This window comes from Brachyistius frenatus, unplaced genomic scaffold (assembly GCF_029030835.1).
Source record: "Brachyistius frenatus isolate BFR_SWC_R1_liver_20210118 unplaced genomic scaffold, ASM2903083v1 Contig_114, whole genome shotgun sequence".
Taxonomy (NCBI): Eukaryota; Metazoa; Chordata; class Actinopteri; family Embiotocidae; genus Brachyistius; species Brachyistius frenatus.
Window position 1 is genome coordinate 965,802 of NW_027210713.1, and position 20,041 is coordinate 985,842.

At 44.2% G+C, this 20,041-nt stretch overlaps 1 protein-coding gene across 4 annotated transcripts in view; it reads left to right on the forward strand.

Annotated features, from left to right (window-relative positions):
* The window catches only part of igsf9ba (immunoglobulin superfamily, member 9Ba), a 66,703-nt gene extending 52,770 nt beyond the window's left edge, over positions 1-13,933 (forward strand). The window contains exons 14-21 of one of the 4 annotated variants that reach the window (XM_069712916.1): positions 2,357-2,583; positions 3,243-3,327; positions 3,419-3,580; positions 3,847-3,892; positions 4,654-4,740; positions 5,477-7,102; positions 12,450-12,580; positions 13,573-13,933. In XM_069712916.1, the coding sequence (XP_069569017.1) occupies positions 2,357-2,583; positions 3,243-3,327; positions 3,419-3,580; positions 3,847-3,892; positions 4,654-4,740; positions 5,477-7,102; positions 12,450-12,580; positions 13,573-13,781 (2,573 nt within the window). In that variant the 3' untranslated portion in view covers positions 13,782-13,933. Of the gene's footprint in view, positions 1-2,356; positions 2,584-3,242; positions 3,328-3,418; positions 3,581-3,846; positions 3,893-4,653; positions 4,741-5,476; positions 7,103-9,692; positions 9,739-10,558; positions 12,399-12,449; positions 12,581-13,572 lie in introns of those variants that run through there. The other 3 variants (XM_069712918.1, XM_069712919.1, XM_069712917.1) reach the window with 3 other exon arrangements.
* Positions 13,934-20,041: the final 6,108 nt, after the last annotated feature.

A 20,041-nucleotide genomic window follows, 5' to 3' on the forward strand; every position in this document is an offset into this window, starting at 1 on the left:
AGGAACCAGACCGGCTTTGTTCAGACTGCAGGATTTGTTTCTCAGATTAGATCTGTAGGACAAAGTGTCCAGACGTCAGCAACGTATCTGCGTGGGTTGCTGCGGTAACGAGGTACACACCCAATTTATTTCGGCGTCTGTCCACCGACTGTTGTCGTCGTTGTCCTCCGCAGTGCCAAATTGTCCACTCTCTGATAGCTCTGCTATCGGAAGCAGAGATCCTGCTCGCTCTGAAAATGACGAAATCCGATCTGAGCCAGCAGAGCGTCCGGACCGAGACGCATCTCTTGAAATACGATTGGAATTACATTTCAAACCACCTCAAAATGTGGTTTGGATCTAATTTTGCAAAAAACTACATTGATGGTTTTTTTTTTCTGTCCAGACTTTAAAAAAAAAAAATCGATTTTGATTTGCCAAAAAAACAAAACAAAAAAACAGATCTCGGCTGTGAGTCTGAACAAGGCTTAAAAGCTGCTGGTCCAATGAGCTGATAAGACACAGCTTATAAAACAATACAATTTTAGAGTATCAACAGACCCGAACACACCGCCCTCTATTGATTTTTAAACTCGTGTATAAAGTGCAAACTTCACTTTTATTGTTTCAGGTTGTTTTCTGTAAACATTCTTCTCTGACCGTTCTCCCACCTTCCCCTTTTTCAAATTAAAAGAATCATAATATAATTTGCATTTTAGAGACTTACAGTTGTTTTCTCCCTAAACAGATAGAACATCATCCAAATACAATGTAGTAAAGCACAGATCTCTTTATGTTGTCATTATGTGGTATTTTTTTGTATCTTCTATTATTATTATTAATGAAAAACAAGATGAGCAATTTTATCATTTTTTAATTGCTTGTTTGATTTTAACGACAGATAAAATGATTTCAGACGATGTTTTATTACAGTCTGATTTAAATGTACGTAAATGCATTATTTTCCACTTTATCGTCCACGCCACATTAAAGGAAAAGAATCAGATTCAAACCTTTAAGAATCATTATTTGATATTTACACATCGAATCGAGTCCTCTCCACCTTCCTGTTACAAACAGCTCATCTGTCAGGAAGGATCAGAGCAGAAAACCTTGTATATTCAACACCATTATAAAGATTGTATGGCATGTTGGTATGTGCCAGAGGGTTTTAGGCTCAGTAAGAAAAGAAGGTTGTGTTAGAGAGTGCAGTGAGTAATGCCAGAGATAATTCCCACTGTAAATATTTTGAATTGCCACAAAGGGAAAGACGACGAACGACATTAATGATTGGCTCGCTTTCATTTAGGTGTGCCGGTAAGGCGGCCTGTAAAAATACCGGAGGGATTATGAATGTCATTAGTTCCACCTGTGTTTGTCAAGAGAAAGATGGTTTCAAAGAGCAGCTCGTCTGTGAATTCAGCCGCGGTTAACAAATCCTTGTTTTGAAATGAAGCGTTGTTTTTTTGTTTCCTGTTCAGTCTTTGATTCTAAATACCACAAAGAATTCATTCAATTTCTTTTTGAGCGTTTGATGTCTCAGCCAGAGGAGAGAAAAGTGCGAGACCATGTTTTGAAACAAGTCAACTCCGAATCACAACAGAGGAGTCCTGCACATAATCTAACAGAATTAAACCACCAGAGAGCCTTGAACCGAAGAACATGAGCAATAAAGACATAAAATAATGACTTTATTATTTTAAATAATTTAAGTTTCATCATCAAATGTGATTTTACTCACAAAAATCTACAAAAAGTCAAACTTTCTGGCCCTAAAATTCTGCTAGGAAAAGCCAGTGAACACAAACAGATTTTTAAATAGGATTTGAGCATTTGATGTTCTAATCTGGAGGGAGAGGTGCCTCCTAAGTTTTGGAGCTTCAACAGAGAAAGTTCGGTCAGCCCTGGTGGTCAGTTTACATCTAATAACGGCAAAGAGCCGACGGTCCAATGACGGGCTGAAGGGCTGCAGCAGGTCGGACAGACAGACCGCTGCTGCTCATGTTCACTAATTCAGACACTTTGGACACAGAAAATCAACGCATCAAGTTGTCTGTTTACCAACCAAACAACGTTTGTTTGTCGGAGAAACCGCGATTCTACTTTTTTTAATCAGAAAAGCCGTAAAATCAACCCGGAAAAACATGTGAAGGATTTTAGTGACGGGTGTGTTAAATGCCGTGCATCGTGTCGCTTTTCTTTATTCAACAAAGGATAAGTGGAACATTGACCTAATTCCCACGCCCTGATGACAGCCAGCGGATGTATGGCAATCACCATGTGGTTACCATGCTGACGTTACCGTCGCATTTAGCTCAAAGCAGCTCAAGTTTTGTGTGAATTTGGTTTCTGTAATCAGAACCTTTGTGGTCCACAGGCTCTCCTCTGGGTACCCCAGAACCACTGGTGCTTCTTACTCCACCACGGTGCCTCACAGCCAACCGCACGCAGCACGGTGTCCTCCTCACGTGGCTCCCGCCGGCCAACCACTCCTCGCCCATCGACCGCTACATCATGGAGTTCCGCCTCGGGGAGAGGTGGGAGGTTCTGGATGACTTGATCCCGTCCACTGAGACCGAGCTCATTGCCAGAGACCTGGTTCAGGTCAGCTACACACACGTTTGGATGTGGAAACACGGGAGTGCGTGGCGCAGTGCTTTTTATTTCTGTGACTGCTGAGTGGCACTTCGGGCAAAAATGGAGAAACATCAAACTGAAAAGTTAATTTAAAAGAATTTTAATTTTTGACATTACAGAAAAAACACGGGAATTTCACGTGTAAAAACTCTAAACTAAACTAAACTCGTGTGATTGTGAACATGTGAAACGGTTTGGGAACATTTTCATGGTGCATTGTGTGAAGCCCATGTAGATTCCCACGCGCAAACTTTTCCACATACTTCCCCCATGTTATCATGTTGCAACATGTGATAAACATGTGTTACACATGTGATCACGTGTCCTGTGTGGAAAACACGGGAAACTCGTGTGTTTTCTTTGTAAGGGCTCGCCTGTCCTGTGTTCGAGCTCAGAACTATAAAAAGGTTTTTTTTTTTTGTGTGTCTTTTAATCAGTAGATTCATAACTGGTGGGAATCGTAATTCTCTAATTATCATGCAAACATAATAAATAAAAGAATAAAATTATCCGATGACGTCCCGTTTCTCAAAAGCATTTGGGATATACGCCTGCGTAGCCACGACTCAGTGAGCTGTCCTCACACGCCAGAGTGTGATCCGATCACGGCTGCGTCTCTCTGACAGGAGTCCTGGTACGAGTTCAGAGTGATGGCGGTCATGGACGACCTGATCAGCGAGAGCAGCAACGTGGTGGGGGTGTCGAGCACAGGTGAGCGTCTCTGCAGCGTCTGAACCGGGTCCGTGCGAGGATCAGGTTTGTGACCGAGCTCACCGCCTCGTCGTCTCGTCTGCCCCTTCAGATCCCTTCCCTCCCGCCGAGCTGCCTGACGAGGGGCTGGCGCGGCCGGTGGTGGCCGGCGTCGTGGCGACGATCTGCTTCCTGGCGGCGGCCGTGCTGTTCAGCACTCTGGCAGCTTGCTTTGTCAATAAGCAACACCGCCGCAAACTCAAGCGTAAACCAGGTTTGTTGCGGCTTTTAACATCCGTAGTCTTTCATGCATGACGGTGGACGGGTTAGGGAAGCGCCCGCAGGCTCTCGATTGGACACAAAAAGACCACAAAAAGAAGTTGAAGGTTTTTTTTTTTTTTATAGTCATTTCTTGTCTTGCTTCTTCTGCGTTGGTGGGTGGGGACGCCTTTCTCCACACAAACTGCCCACATGTTTGACTTCTTGCCTGTGGTGTCCAGCGGAGGCGATGCTAAATGTAAATGTGTTTTGTCCTCTCAGATCCTCCGTTGTCGGTGACACACTTCAGGAAAAGCATTGAGTCGCCGTAAGTAAAGCCGCGCCGGAGCTGCTGCAGTCGGCCAGAGGTGGCTACCGCCGTTCATCTTCTTTGACACCTTCTGCCGAAGCCCCGCACGCTGCGACGAGGCGGTAAAACACACAAACAATACATTCGGAACAGATTATGACACGCGGCAACAACAAAAAACAACAACAACAACACCGATTACACGTCGGGGCTTCTTGAAATTTTGGAGAACATGCACAGTAGCCACCTCTAGCGGATCACGGGCATATCACGGAGAGTACAAAGCAGCAGAGTCAGCATTTTTAGGCACATTACCCAGAGTGCCCGAGCTGCAGTATGTGTATTGATTTTTGATCCATCTGTATTCTTTAACCTCAAACGCTGTGTGCTTTCTGCATGACTCTCGGTGTTTAACGATGCTGTTTTCCTGTACAGTATCAGCTCCTCGTGTGTGTGTGTGTGTGTGTGTGTGTGTGTGTGTGTGTGTGTGTGTGTGTGTGTGTGTGTGTGTGTGTGTCTGTCTGTGTGTAAATCTCGTGTACATGTATGACTGCATTTCAATCTCAACAGAAGCCCATTCCTGACAATAATCTGTGTAAATCCCATTTCAGAGTCGATGTTTTGCTTGTGACTTTTTCTCGGTAAAATCATTTGTTTTTTTTATTTTTCATGACATGGTCCAGGCAGGTCAGGGACTTTTTACGCTCGGCTCTTCCTGCGAGTGGCAAATACAGTAGTTAGAGATGAACCAGGCCCGTGTCGTTTGTCTCCCACCGCAGGCCTCCTCTCACCCCCTTGCCAGGGGTAGAGCCCTGCTGGGACGAGCCAGCCAGGAGCAGTTTCTTGCCCCCGCCGGCCAGCCCCCTGTGAGTGCCTGCCTGCACCAGAAATACAGAGCGTGCTGCACTGCACCGGCTTGGCTGCATGGTTTATGCATTGCATAGAAAATGATCAGCTGACAATGACTCCTTGTAGTTGTAGTCGGAGCCCACTCCCGGCCTATTTGCATGCACAGACGCTCATGCGCCGCGCGGGGATTTAAGTTGCATTAGCTCGGCTGCATGTACAGGACAATACTGTGTATATGCACTCACTGTGATCTATGTCTACCCTCAGTGACCCGGTACAGTAAGTGTCGAGTATGCTGCTCCTGGTGTGGGCAAGATGAGGCCTGGTTAGATGTCATCTGCTTTCCCCCACATCACAGTTCGGTGCAGCATATGGAGATTGGTCTGCTCGAGAGGATGTAGATTCAATAGATCTGTGATATGGTTGTCATGGTTGCGTCGCTGGTTCTCCTCTCATCATCCCGTCACTGTGGCTTGGTTCATTAGCTGCCGCACTACCCGGATGCCGCTGGTCATTATCATAACGTAGTTTGTTACGGCTGCCTCGATCGAGCGCTTCGGCTTTGTCTTGTGTCTGTTTAGTTTAAGAATGAAATCATGCCTTTTTATTTTCAGCATCAGTTTTTTTTTTTTTTTGGGTGGGGGGGGGGGGGTTTCAGATATTTAACCGACGTTCCCTTTGAATTTTGTCTGGTGTGTTTTAAATACAGCCAGTGCCTTGTGTCTGCATTTTTTTTTTTTTTTTTTTTATCAGGTTATCGTCGGGGAAGATAAGTCCGGAGAGCTCCCCTCCGTCTCGGCCTCGCTCTCTGTCATCGGAGGACTCCCACGGTCCCGGCCTGTACGTCAGGAGGCTGCCCAGCCCTCACAGAGAAAAAGACAAAGAGCTCTCCTTCTACAAGAAAACCAAGCGTGCCATAGTCAGCAAGAAATACAGCGTGTCCAAACACGAGGCGGAGGTCACCACGCCTATTGAGCTGATAAGCCGCGGTCCCGACGGCCGCTTCGTCATGGAGATAAGCCCGCCTCCCCGCCGCATCCAGGGCTTCCCCTTCGCAGAGGAGTCTGACATGTACCCTGAGTTCCGGCAGTCCGATGAGGAGAATGATTTTGATCCCGGGCCTCTGCCGCCCATCATGCCCACGCTGCGGCCCCAGCTCTCCCCAACGTCCTCCAGCCTGGAGTCAACGCAGCCCCCCACCTACAGCCCCCGCCTACACAGGGCCATGGAAGGTATGAGCTTTGCAGAGGGCAGTGCACTTCACGCCTCAGGGCAGGCGCCGGCCTCCCGCTACAGGGGCTTTCCCCAGGGCCCGTTCTATGGGTATCTAGGCAGCCGCGGTGAATCAGGGATTCCACCTCCATTCTACATGCCTGACATCAGCCCGCGTAGCTCCGCGCTGTCCTCCCCCCCAGGCACCGCCGAGGGGCCCTTCGGTTACCCCTCCATCCCCGAGGAGAGCGGAGAGATGGAGCACCATCAGTACACCGCCTCTGGCCACTCTCTGTCTCACACACACAGCCCTCCTCCTCGCTCGCCTGAAAGCTGGCAGCCCCATGAGTTACCCTTCCTGGGTCTAGAGGGCCCGCGCTTTATATACCCACCTCACCATCCCTTACATCATCCACAGGACCTCCCCGACCCGCCCCCGTACCCTCCTCACTCCCTCCCACCCAGTCGCCTGCACTACCCTTCTCTGAAGGATCCAATGAGCCCTGGACTCCTGCAGCTGGAGGTCCCTGTGGCTCCTCCAGGCAGAGACAGGCCCCCGGGGCCTCCGGTTAGGCGTTTAGCTATGCAACAGGCCCAGAGTCTCGGCCAGCTCAGACACACGGCCCACGGAGTGGGTGTACCAGTGTTGCCTTACCCTGACCCGGCAGCCCGTTCAGGGAGCCCAAGCACAGCCCCCAGTAGTAGCCCTCAGTCCTGGCTCAGCCCGAGGGCGGGGCGCCGGGCAGACCCCAGCCTACCCCCGCTAGTCCTCCAGCCCTCCCGCCTCTCTCCACTGTCTCAGAGCCCCCTGAGCACCCAGCCGGGCTCCCCAGATATTCTAGTCCGGCCTCCTCCGCGGCCCAGCATCCTCCGCACTTCTCGGTCTCTGGAGATGCAGGAGATCACCCTGCAGCCCTCGACCACTGTCAGTTTCTCGCGGAGGTCCTCCCTGACCGCCTCCCCCACTCAGAGCCAGTGCGGCAGGCAGCACAGCCCCAGTTACCACGCCCACATGTCCTATGCCTCCACTGCAGCCAGTTACCCCTCCCAGTCTCCCTCCCCCCCTCTGGAGGGCAGGGATGTTTTCGGGCAGAGGCCATCCCAGAGAAGGACAGAGGAGGAGATGCTACCCTCAGAGCCCTCCCAGCTCCAGATATCAGCCTCAGGGTAGGTGATCCATTCCAGTAGAGAATAGTCACATATTTATTTAAGGAGGAGACTTGTCTCCTCGTCTGCTCTTTATTCCAAATTTCCTCAGTAATTTACCCACAGTTTTACTTTGATGTGTCCATTTAGGAATAATTAAGGTGCATATTGTATTTTAATATGCAGAAGGCATGTAATTGCATTTAGCACACATTGTGTCAGTTCAAAAATTACAGCTCTCTAAAACTTGTAATGGCATGTGAAAGCTCAATTTGATTTTAAGATCATGTATTTTTGTCTTTATTATTTAATAACACATATTTAATCTCAATGCAAATTAAAATCCACTTTAAAAAGGAAGATTTTGATGAAAACCAAAGCTACTAGCGAAAGAAACCTTTTAAATTTACTGTTTTTGAAACTGTTACATTTTTTTCTGTCCCTCATTTCGAACCTCAAAACACTGAAATATTTTCCACAGCTGGATATAAATAAAATTTGATCAGATTTATTACTGATAGAAGTGAAAACCTGATGTGAGACACAAGTAAAAGTTTTTCAGGCTCAACTTTATTAATCTAATAATATAATTTAATGTTTACATCTTTAGATTTATACTTTTACCTTCTGATAAGTCACCTACTATAAGGAATACATAAGGTGTAACTAGTGGAGTCATTAATGGTTAATAAACTGTTTACTAATGCTGTATTATCATTATTATTATTATCATTAATGGCTTTTATGAGTTCATTTTTTTGAAAAGTTTATTTCTGGCATGTTGACCAAAATCTATTTATTAACAGCTGAATTATTGTATACTTATTGTTGGCCATCTATTAACAACTTACTGACATTTATAAATACCATACAAATGATTTATTAACTTTGTATCTCGACTTGTTAGCAAATAAGAAACTTTTGACCCTTTTTAAATACAATGTCAACATGAATACTTGCTGACCTGATGGTTTGTTGCTGTTAATTGATGACTTAGTTAACGCATTCACTTAATTATTGACCCAGCATTCAAACTAGTAACCCAAACGTTTGTTTGTATAAACAGGTCCTATCAGTTTTATAAACCGTTAATATAGTTACAGCTCATAAATGCTTAATAAAGCTTCGGTAACAAACCATCAGATCTGTAGCTGTAAATGTTGATCTTTTTTTAAAAAAAATTTATAATGTTAGTAAGCCATAAAGAGGAGCTTCTTTGTTTGTGCTTTGATTAAAAACAAAGATAAAGCTGTTACACACGAGGGTCGGAGACAGTTCCTGTTGCGTTCGAACGGAGCGCAGCACGGAGAAGTTGACGGAGCAGGGGAAATTATTTCAAGTTAACGTCGCTTGATAAATATCAACGACTTGGTTAAACGCGTTTTTGTGACCACTGGTTCGTGAACATTTGTGATTTCACCGCGGACCTGAAACTGGAGCAGAGAAACATCAGATTTTGGGTCAAACTGTGTAAACGGTCGACAGAGACCCTTGAAATGCTTCAGAAAGTCTGAAAGTTCTGAGTGACGTCCAACGTCTCAAGAGGGGCGGAGCTTCACTGTCCAAGACCCAAGAAGGTGCGTTCAGGTCAGGAGACACCAGGTGGGTTTTCTTTGTGTCGCCGTGAATTCGTCCCCTCAGAGTCAGACTGTCAACACCGAGTTCCACTGGGACCTTCTGAGGCGTCTGAGGGAAAACACTCACTGCAGACCACCTGAACTGTGGCGCCATGGCAACAGGGATCTCCAACATGTGAACACGACCGCTCACTGTGTTGAAAACAGGTGAGTTTCTAAGCAACACGATCGTACTCACCAGATTTGGCTCCTGCGACTTCTTTCTGTTCCCCAACAATTTGACAGGAAATGTTCTGTTTCTCTGCTGAAGTTTCAGGACCACGGTAACAACACAAGCACCAGTGGTCTCAAAAACAGGTTTACCGAAGCTGCCGGTTGCAGGTCACAATACATACTCGCGAATGTTGTTGCTTCCCGCTGCGTCGCGGTGCTGCGCTCCGTTCGCGCTTTTTGATTGTCCCTCGTAGTCATGCTCAGGCGCTACCGAGCCTTTTTCGATCCATTGGAGGGAGGGGCCTTCTCCGTGAAATTTAAGAGCCAAAACGCAACTGTTCTCGACAGCATTAGTTCATGATTTATCAACCATTAAGGCAGTAACTTAATAAGTTATCTAACAAATTAGTTACAACTTATAAACCCTTAACAAAGAGTGCATTATTATAAACCCGTAGAGATAAAAACTCTTTTCAACAGGGAACACACTAAGACGATTTTGTTTTTACCCCCATTACATCCAACACGTTGACAGATCAATGGCCCCTGTGTATGTTTTACGCTTTTTTTTTACACCTCCATAAAAACACAGCTGAGACTCGTTTGCATTTACACCCCGCAGAGTTTCTGCACTGCACACACTCCTGCGCCCCCTCACACCCACCTCACAACCCTAGCAGCTACAGTCATACGGTAGCTACAGCCACGGAGCAGAGACCTGCTCCTGCGCCGTCACCGGCCTCTCAGGGAAAGTAGCTTATAGGGCTGCTGCTTTATAGAAGGGTAAGGGTCTTACCTGATTTGTTTTTGATTGATCTCAGCTATCTGGGCAGCGTTGTTGTGACCCGGTCCCCTACGCCGCAATAGGTAAGGGTCGGACCCATGTCTGAGAGGGGAGGGGTCAGCAGGGGGAGGGCTCTAATCACTCTCTCCTTTAAAGGGGAATCGCTTTGGGTTGTGCCTCTGTGCTGGATTCAAGTGAACTACAACTAATGGTGATAATGACTGCAGGACACATTTGTCAATACAGTTCCCAGGCACAGTAAGTAGCCTGCTGTGGCGTAGGCTGCAGTAATTAGGCTTGTGAGCAAGCTGGAGGAGTGGTTTTGGACTGTGGAGAATCATTGTTTGAAGACAGACATGTTTTCCCCGCACCAACAACAAAAAACTGAAAAGAAAAAAAAAAGAAAAAGAAGCCTTGAATCAATAGAGGATGCACATGAATGATAGACTAGAGTATTCCCCTTTAAAGTTTTGTTCCATGTGCAAAATGCCATGCATGCATTCTCTAAACTTCTCTCTACGACCAAACAAATAACAACGATTCTCAAACTAAATTCTTTGTCACATTTGTTGTCCTTAGTGCTTTCGTTTTCTCTGTCATGTGACTGTTTTTTAATGGCCATTTCCTCTTCCTGTCATGTGACTTGTTCTTTAACGGCCATTTCCTCTTCCTGCCATCTCCTCCCGTCAGCATGGTGAAGCCTCTGTACGCAGTGTTCATGTTTATGAAAGTGTGCTGTACGGTGTTTATGTCTATGGATATGTAATGTACCTTATTACGCTGCGGCTTCTGCTGCACAAAGTCCATGTGATAATGGAAATGCTCTCAATCTGTGCAGGACTGTAATTCTCAGATTTGTCTCCCCCCCTCTCTGCTAACGGCTCTCAATCTCTCTCTCCACAGCGACAAATGATGGACAGCATCTCTAAAGCGTTGTGTTCCTTTTGAAACAGTTCATGTTCGGCTCAATGACTCAATGAAAGCATTAAGTCAGGTTTATGAAGCTGTTTGTATTCAAGTTCTTTGAAAGGCAAAGACATTGATCCAACACCGAGCCTCATGAACCTGAACTTAGATGTCAAAGAGTTTGTGAGGACTTTTATTTATTGAACTTTATTTGCATCTTTCTATGAGAGATGGACAACAAAACCTGAGTATTCGGTACGAGGTAAAACTGCTTCTAAAACAGACCACGGAAAGTGAAAACACTCTTCAACTGGATGTGATTATTTTGTGCTGATTAAACATTGATTATTTTCATCCAACTTAGCATGTATCACTCATGAAATGAAAATAGTTCTTCAGGTTTCAGAAACACCTTCCTACACGCATACAGTTGTCTCACGTTAGCGCACTGAGCTAACGGTCCAAGAGGCGCTGGCTGAACGCGCAGACCACGAGGGGGTCGGCAGCCTTTTCTGGGATCAACGTCGGCTTTAAAAGCCCGCGGCGGTAGTTAGTTTCGCGGGAAATTTAAATTTGAGCTCATTTGCAGTAAGTTGTAGGTGTGTTGCATGCACAGGATCCCGTCTCTCGTACTAATTCACACACGTAATGATGACGCGTGCTGAAGTTCACGCTGACGTGAGCCTCCTTTAAAGGTCCCGTGTCGTACAAAATCAGACTTCTGTTTTGACCATTGAGCAGCTTTGGGTGCTGTACAACTACCGTCAAGGTTTTAAAAACGTTCAGTGTTTGGCGCCTGAGCCGTTTGGACTTCGGGCGTCACGTCACGTGTCCACCCTCAGTACGGCCCGCGGTCCAACCTTTCAACGTGGATTTAAAACACCAAGCGCTCATTCAGTCGCGGAGATAGCGAGACCGAAGAAAGCCTGTGGTTGGTCTGGGCGTGTGTCACTCAAGGAAAAAAAAAAAAAAATTCAGCCAATCAGAAGAGAGCATCACTCATATTAAGGCGCCTTAAAGAGACGGCCGCAAAACAGACGGTTGTTGGTCGAATTTCAGAGAAAGGCGAAGGTTGGAGATGTAAAACTAAACTGAGATGAATTTAAATTTTTAAATTTTCCTTGAAACCACAAATATATTTTCGACTTTGATATCTATATTTTATTGTATTATTTGCTTCCTCGTACTCCACTTAGGCTCCTGTGTCAAAGGCTGGCGACCCCTGACCAACAGTTTAACACAAATAATGGTCTCTGAGGATTTTGGAAGAGAAATTGTTGATTCATTGTTATGGGAACAGTCATTTTACAGTTCCAGAAATTATTTTCATTTCATGAGTTTTATACAGCAGAGAGGCCGATACTGCCCGCATTTCTGAAGCAGTCACTATTTAAAGACCCAAACCCTGATGAGTAATGAGGTATAATGATCACTGTCGAAACCTGAAATGTGTTAGTTCCCATTTTAAGTGCTGTTTTTGGACCTCAAATTATACAAACAGCAAATAAACCTTAAGAATAAAGATGTCTTCTGTATCACCGTATTTCTGATAAATCCTGGACTGGGTCTTTAACGTACTGATTGTTTAAGAAACAAATGTATATTCAATAATTTCACCAATTTCACCTGTCACCTTCTGTCAACCCTCCTTCCTTTCTCTTTGCCATTCTTTCCCTCTTCGTCTGTCTTTCTTTGTGTCTAACTTTTATCATCCATCACCGCAGATAGAAAGTGGAAATCAGTAGAAGTTCAAGAGCTCATCCAATCATGTGGAGATAGAAAAATGAAAGAGTGTTGTTTTTGTCTTGTTCACTCGTGAGACGAGGCCGAACGCGAGTGCCGGATTAATGCAGAACGCCGTGTGCTGTGCTGTGTCTCGTCCTCTCAGGGAACCTCTAGGTGCGTCTAGCGATACTGCCGGGTCTGAGAGTTTACCAGCGCTGCTACACCACTGTATTACTAAAGCCAAGGGAGTGGCTGCCAACAACAACAACAACGCAACCTCCGCGAGGAGAACAGGTTCGTCCGACGGTAAAAAGGAAGACGCACAAAAGATGTGAAAATGTGAGGGTGCTCCGATCAGGATTGTCCACCGGTCGCAGGGTCTATTTCAAACTCTCGATTCATCGTGTAGCGTTATTTATTTATTCAAGTATTCTTAACAACACTGAGATAATAAAGTAATATGAATTGACAGATGTTATATTTATTGACAGGCAACACACTTGGCTGTTGAACCGGGCGTTCACGTTAACAACTCTCTGCGTCGTGAACCAACGCTCCAAACAGACGCCGGATGGTTTAAAGCGAGTATATCTCCGGCCTCAGAGCCAGAGCTCAGTGGGGACAGTAGAGAGAGACACACAGGGTGCACAGACGCACAGACATCTTCTTCAGCGTCGATGCATTTTGTTCTGTACGAATACAAGCGTCTCTGCAGACGGTTTGTTCCTCATCTCATCGATTATATTCCCTGCAGCGCTGAACAGTCGCTCGCTCGCGGCTTTTATTGTCGCGCTAAAAAAAACCACACAAAAAAAACAAGCGCCTGTCGGCTTCGTGTGACCACCGGCTCCGATAGTTAAGAGGTTCATCTGCTGCTGATGTGGCTGACACTCTGTTCCCCACCGTCATCCAACAATTCAGCATACAGAGCAGCGTGAAGGAGCAGCTGGTGGAGCTTTCTCTGTGGCTCCTTTCAGTTACGTCGCAGTTCTGCTGCTGAAGTTCATCTGCCAGGATGTCAGCAAACAGACCACGGAAACATCTCTCTTTATACTTTTTATTTTTTTAATTTATTAATAAGAGTAATAAAAACGTTTCCAGGCACCTGGATGTTCCAGCAGACCGGCGAAACCGGTGAATTTAGCCGCGCGCACAGTTTCGCGTCCTGTGATCGGCCTCTCAAACTTGTAGTATTAATATCGGCCGGTTGTGATCGTTGGCCGGTAGATCGGAGCGCCCGTGTTAAAATGCGTGGCTGGTGTGTTACTCCTGCGCCTCCCTTTCAGGTGCGTCTCCCTCTCAGACCCAGCAGCAATCTCAGACACCCCAGGAGGGAGTGGACCTCAACTTCCACAGAAAGAGGAAAAAGCAAAACAAGAAGAGCCCCTATCTCCACTTGGCGTCCTTCCTGCGCCGCAGGCAGTCCGAGGAGGACCAGACAGGCATCCTGGACGGTGCTGACTCCGAGGGCCCAAATTATGGGACTCTACGCTGACCCGTTTGCCCACCAAGCCATTGGACTCGTACGACACCGACCTCCGCCTCGGCCCTCCCTGCTCCACCGCCGCACCAAACCGATACGTTTCCGATCGTCTCTAAAAGTTCGCGTGCGTTTGGGGGAAGCGGGGGAAACATCGAGCGGGACACTCCAGGGGTGGGTGGGTGGGTGGGTGGGGGAGGGGAGAGAGGGGGGTCGGAAATCTCACCCGAAGACAAGAACAATGGCTTTTTTTCTGAGTCGCCGCGGCGACTCGTATCTGAGGAATTTCACTTGAAAATATATAATGTATATAAATAGTCAAAACAAGGGAATTAAGCTTCCTCCTCCAGTAATAAAACTGTGTTGGTCGAGTACGTCACAACACGTTAACGATTTTTCACTCACTGGTCGTAGAGGGGTCCATATCTTTAGGTTTTTCAGCGATGCAGCGTACTGTTAAGCCTGGTGCGTCCTCGGACATGAGTCCACCTTTCCTACAATACAAATAGTGTCAGTATTTCAACACAGGGTTCTTACCACAAAATATACCTCAGAGTAAACGCAGAGTTGCTGTAATTCTTGTGGTATACTGTACGTACTTGACCTTTTATTCACACCGCAAACGTGTGGACGAAAAAGGTTTCTATGACACACGCCGCTCTCATTCAAACAGATGATATGGCCTAATTTAGAAGCTTTTTATGATCAGTAACAGCTGGCATATTGTGTTTATTTTGATTTTGTGATCCGATGCCAACCACCAGAGGGACTTCAGTGTCTTAATTTGAGTGCGTGGTGCGTTTACACTCATCACTGCGGCGCCGCGTTAAGATCTCTCAAACGGATTTGGGACTTAAATGCTCGACAGAGGTTGGACTCGAAGGGTCAGACGAACGCGTGAAATGTGCTGTAGCGTGTATTTCATTATCAAGGAATCATTTGTGAAATGTGGCACTTCTCGAGGTGCCTTTTTTTTAAATTTTTTTTGCCTTTGTTTTTTCTAACATGAACTGCCTTTTCCTTCGCCTTCTCATACGTGTCTCTCTGGGGGAAGTGAGGGACTCCGGTGTTGTGTGTGGTTTTTACTTTCTGAGCCAAGGACAACATGAGAGGAAAAAGCTTACAGAAGATGCAAATAACTCATGTTTTTGTTGTTGTTGTTTTTTTTTTAACACGAGTTCCTGCTTCAACTGTGTATAACCACGTTAAGTAAAGACAGAAAACCTGTAAAAATAAGTAATAAAAAATACAGATGTTTAGATTTTGGGGAAGAAAAAAAGACAAATAAATGAATAAATGTTGCTGTAGTGGAAAAATCCTGAAGCGCTGCACATGAAAAGAGCAAGTGAGGATATTAACAGCAGCTTCAAGCAATGGGAAAATACTCAAACAACGGCCAGCCCGACTGTTTATCTTTAACACCTGTGTATTACTTGCCAGCTACTTCTCTGTATGTTTTTTTTTGTTTTTTTTGACACTAACCGATAATGAATGTACATTTTGCTGTACAGGAGATGAATGTCCCAATGTCACGGTACATTGAATGACCCGGTGCGTTGCTCACCTGCAATCCGACCAGTTGGCACGTTGAGTCCAAATTCCTGCATTTGGTTCCAGACAGGTTCCTTTTTTTAAATTTTTTTTAAAAATTTTCTTTCCCCCCTTGTGTTGTTAAAGCCAGTTCAATCACCCCAAAAGACATATCAAACAGAGCCCCGACGAACCCGAAGCTGTTCCTCCCGACGTCCACGCCAACGGATCGACTCCGACGTCTTGATACCTGAAGTCTTTTTCAAAAAGCGGTGATTTGCCTGAAAGTGAGCGACAAAAGTGCATCTTCTACTTCAACGAATTGGTTTTAGTGTAAGATAGGAAGAAGAAAAAAAAAAACCTCTATATTTGTTATGTACTGTACATGGTGTGTATTGTATTTGTAAAGATAAACCGAACCATGTTTTACAGGAAGACCTTCTTGTACGAAGGATGTATGAAAACGACAAAGACGGGAAGGATCCCACCTAAAAAGAAATTAGATTATATATGAAAGTATTTGCTTACAGTACGGCTTTAAGTGGATAACGTTTTTCAAACATTTTAAGGTGCCTAATTTGTCATACTTTAGCAGACGTTATTTTACCTGAAAAGAAAAACTTAATGTTAGTACCGTACAGTGTATTATCGCCATAGCCCGCTGGCTGCACAAGTGGAGTAGTATTTTCTCTGGTGTATAGTACGTGAATGCCCACTGGAAACAGCTTTAGAAGCAGAACAAGTGTGTTGCCCTCTATAATATTCCTGGAACAAAGTAATACTGTATTTTTTTTGCCCGCACATGTAGACTCACTCCAGATCTCTTCGCCGTCACGTGTCCAAAGCGAACAAACTGAAGGAAACTTGTTTTTGTTGTTTTTTGTCCAGAGAGACGTGATCTAGTCACGTACAATAACCGCGTGCTGCGGAGGAACAATTGTGTTTACATTAGTTTGCCGAAGGAAAAAAAATAAATACAAAAAAAAAGGTGCGTTAGGGCATAGTTGCTTTGAAACATTACAACTTGGTGCTATGTTTAACTTTGTGGTGCTGTAGAATAGAGGTCTAAAGTTTTTGTTTCTTCTTTTCTGTTCCCACGAGCAACTCTTTGGACCCCCGAGTGTGTTCGAACAGCTGAACTCGCTACGGTAGAGACACTCTTTAGGTCCTCGATCGTGACGGCACCGCGGTGTGACGACAGTGATAGACAATACTGGAAGAAAAAGAAAAAAAAAGTAGAAGTATAACCTCAAATAATAGAGACTTGTGACATTCAAAAATGAACTGGAGATGACCTGTTTTCTATCGTGTGTTTGCGATGTCTGTCTGTGCTTCCAAGGTACCCTCTCTAAAGTATATCTGTGCTGACATTGAGAATATTAACCCAGCCTAACGCGGAGCAGCATAACCGGATTTAGATTAGGACGCGCCACGGGGACACGGCGGGAGGGAATCCGAGAGCATCGTCAGGATCTTTTCTACGCACTTCCTGTAGGTCTTTGGTTGACAGCACTGTTTTTCAAGCACACTACTTGCAGGGGCGCAAACCGTCTCACTCCATCCCACCCAAAATCCCGTTAGTACTGTACAGTATAGCCACGACGAGCCATCAGTTTGTATTGATCCTCCTGGTAGAAAAAGTCAGTTGGGAAAAGCTCACGCATCCTCCCCATTGGGTTTTTTACAAATGGATGTCGTCTTCCGGGCTTTTGTTTTGTTTTGTTTGATTGTTGTTGGGTTTTTTTTGTTTTTGTTTTTTTTGCATATTTACCAGAAACATGTACAGTGTTTTAAGAGGGCTGCTTTGGACTTAGCTCAGTTTTTATTTTTTTATTTTATTTTTTAGAATTTTTCTGCTTACAGCTTTTAGTGCATCACTGGGTGCTGGTAGGATGATACTTAGAACAGATTTGATTTATTATTGTATTAATCTTGCATGTAGAGACAATACAAAAAAAAAAACGCCTATTTAGCAATCATTCATGGACATCCGGAGCTGGTTGTTTATTGGACTGAAAAATAGAAATATGTAGTATTTTCTGTATTCTCTGTTTTTTCATGTGTACCAGCACTGAGAAACTAGAATGTATTATTATCGTAGGCTACAATAAGCACTACATCGTTGACTGTTTTAGCTAATGCTCATACTCAAGCAAACCAAGTAGTGCTTAAAGGAAGAAAATTTACTCCATTTCATTTCACTTTAATCCACTGAACTCTGTGCTGTACATCACATGTTTACATTCTGTATTATATGTTTTTGTGTGTGTGTGTGTGTGTGTGTGTGTGTGTGTGTGTGTGTGTGTGTGTGTGTGTGTGTGTGTGTGTGTGTGTGTGTGTGTGTGTGTGTGTGTGTGTGCATAATCTGTCTCCATACTGTTCATATGTAAATATTTCAGAGCAAAAAAAAAAAAAATTTTTTTTTTTTTTTTTTTTGTACTTTTACTCTCTTTTAGAAAACAACCTGATATCTTTGTTGTTTTTTTTTTTTAGACTTGTCATTCTGTTCAGTCACCACATCAGGTATTTACGCTTCACTTAACTTTTTGTGAGCAATTAACTCATACTGTATGGTGCTGTACCAAAGCCTTATGTATAATATTTGTATTACTTTTCTCTCGTTTGCCACTGCTGTCCAGTGAATTCTGTATCGTCTGAGATCATGTCTTTACTCACTCTTCATGTTCAACTGCCATGGATCTCGTTTTGTTTATCGAGTAAACAGAAACCTGAACAAACTATGATGTTAAAAAACTGGAAAAAAAACTGGAAAAAAAAAAAACTGACAAAAAAAAGAAAAGAAAAGCAACACCGGCCTGTTTCCGACTGGCCCGGATGTACAGCGACAGCCTTTATAGGGAAAAAAAACGCACAGGCTCACTCCCGGTGGCTCATCATGACGTAGACATGGGTCCTAGCACATGATCTATGCTCTATCTATGGCATGTCTATGAGAATATGAAAGCAGTGCTGTATTCATGTCACCATATCATTTCAAATGCTTAGTCCCATACAAAATTTTCCTCTCAAATTTTTGTATTTTGATATAATAAAAAAAATGAAAAGAGGTTTTTATTTTTCCTTGTGGTTTTGTGTCCGCGGTCTGTGAAGGAGGCGGTGCAGTTCATCAGCTGGACACAGGGTGTGAGTGTTGGGCAGAGAGCAGGAGGAAGATTGTGCGGCGATAAGGAGCTGCTTAATCAGGTCAGGGGCTTTTTTTTAAAATTATTATTATTATTATTATTTTTATTCTAGGACACGAGCAGGAGCAGCACAGGAGTGTTCAAATTCAATGTATCCTCCGCACACACACACACACACACAAAATCCTTTGAATTTACCTTTAGACCTGATAAGAGCAACTTCAAACAGAACAAGGAAGTTAAAAAGCGTGCAGGTTGTTCAATGACTCATATTTTGCCAGGCTCCTCCCGGACGTTATGAGGAATGAACTGTGTGGCGGCGGTTCCAGAACAAGGAAAACAAATAACCTGAAAGAGGATGAGGTCTGGCACAATGACCTTTGTGCTTTTGTTCAAATTCCCTCTGGCCATGCAGAGAGGCAAACAAATGAGCAGCCGCGCGCACACACCTGAGGAAAATAAAGAAAGGTTCATTTGATCCTCTGGTCAAACACTCACACCCTCCGAGGCCACGTCGCCTCTATTTCACAGCAGATTTTTTTTTTTGAATAGAATTGTTTATGAGCTGCTGTATGTTTAGTGGCACTCTTACATTTTGGAGGGAAAATTCAAGGATGTAACTTCATTCTTGGGTGTTTTTAAAAAAATTAAAACTACTCTTAAATTTGAAAAAAATAAAACAAACATTTAGCCTAGCTGTAAAACTTTAAAACTCACAAATTATCAATATATATATATATATATTGTTTGTTAAACCAAAAGTGAAAAAAAACCCCGTCTAGTTAAGGTTGCGTGTTGGATGATTTTTCACCAGAAAAAAAAAGCTAAACATTTGGTTTTTTTTTAGCTATTGCTATCTTTCACTTTTGGCCAAATTAAACAAACGGAACATAATCTGTCAGTGAATTATAAATATGGGTGTGGCTATAATTAGTGAGCTTCAGAGGTGGATTTTTATTTCAGACACAGCCTTGCGAGCTATTTCCCTGTTTGCTGTTTTTATGCGTAGTTAACAGGATGCTAACTGATTGCTAGCTGAATGTGAGGTTTTGCAGTTTTCCCTCATTTATCGTTGTAAATTGAGAATATTTGGGATATATTTAGTTGGGCGGACCAAACACGATAATTAAGACGTACGCACCTTGCTCGAAGGGCACACGCGCGTTAGCTGGCGGATGCTGAGCGTTCACGTGGTTACGGCTTAAGGAGCACGGTTGCTAGGCAACGGGAAAAGGGGGAGGGCGACTAGAAGCCACAGACGCAAGCTAAAGAGCTAAAGTAAAGTACTGCAGAAAATGCAAAAAGGCACGGAGGGAAGATCGAATATTTTCCTTAGATGCATTATTTCAAGTTATTATGAAAAACTCTTGATGGCTAAAAAATTAGATATTAGTTTAACATACAACAACAACAACAAAAATCAGCTTCCACGACCCATTTTGGTAAACGTTAACAAACACAGCATAGCGTACCGAAAATATTAAATCACGATGTGATGACTACGAGGTGACGTTTTTATGTACTCTTCTCGTGTACACAGAAAATATTTGAATGCAGCAAATGGTTATTTAATGGTTACAGTTTCTTTTCATGCCAGCCGGT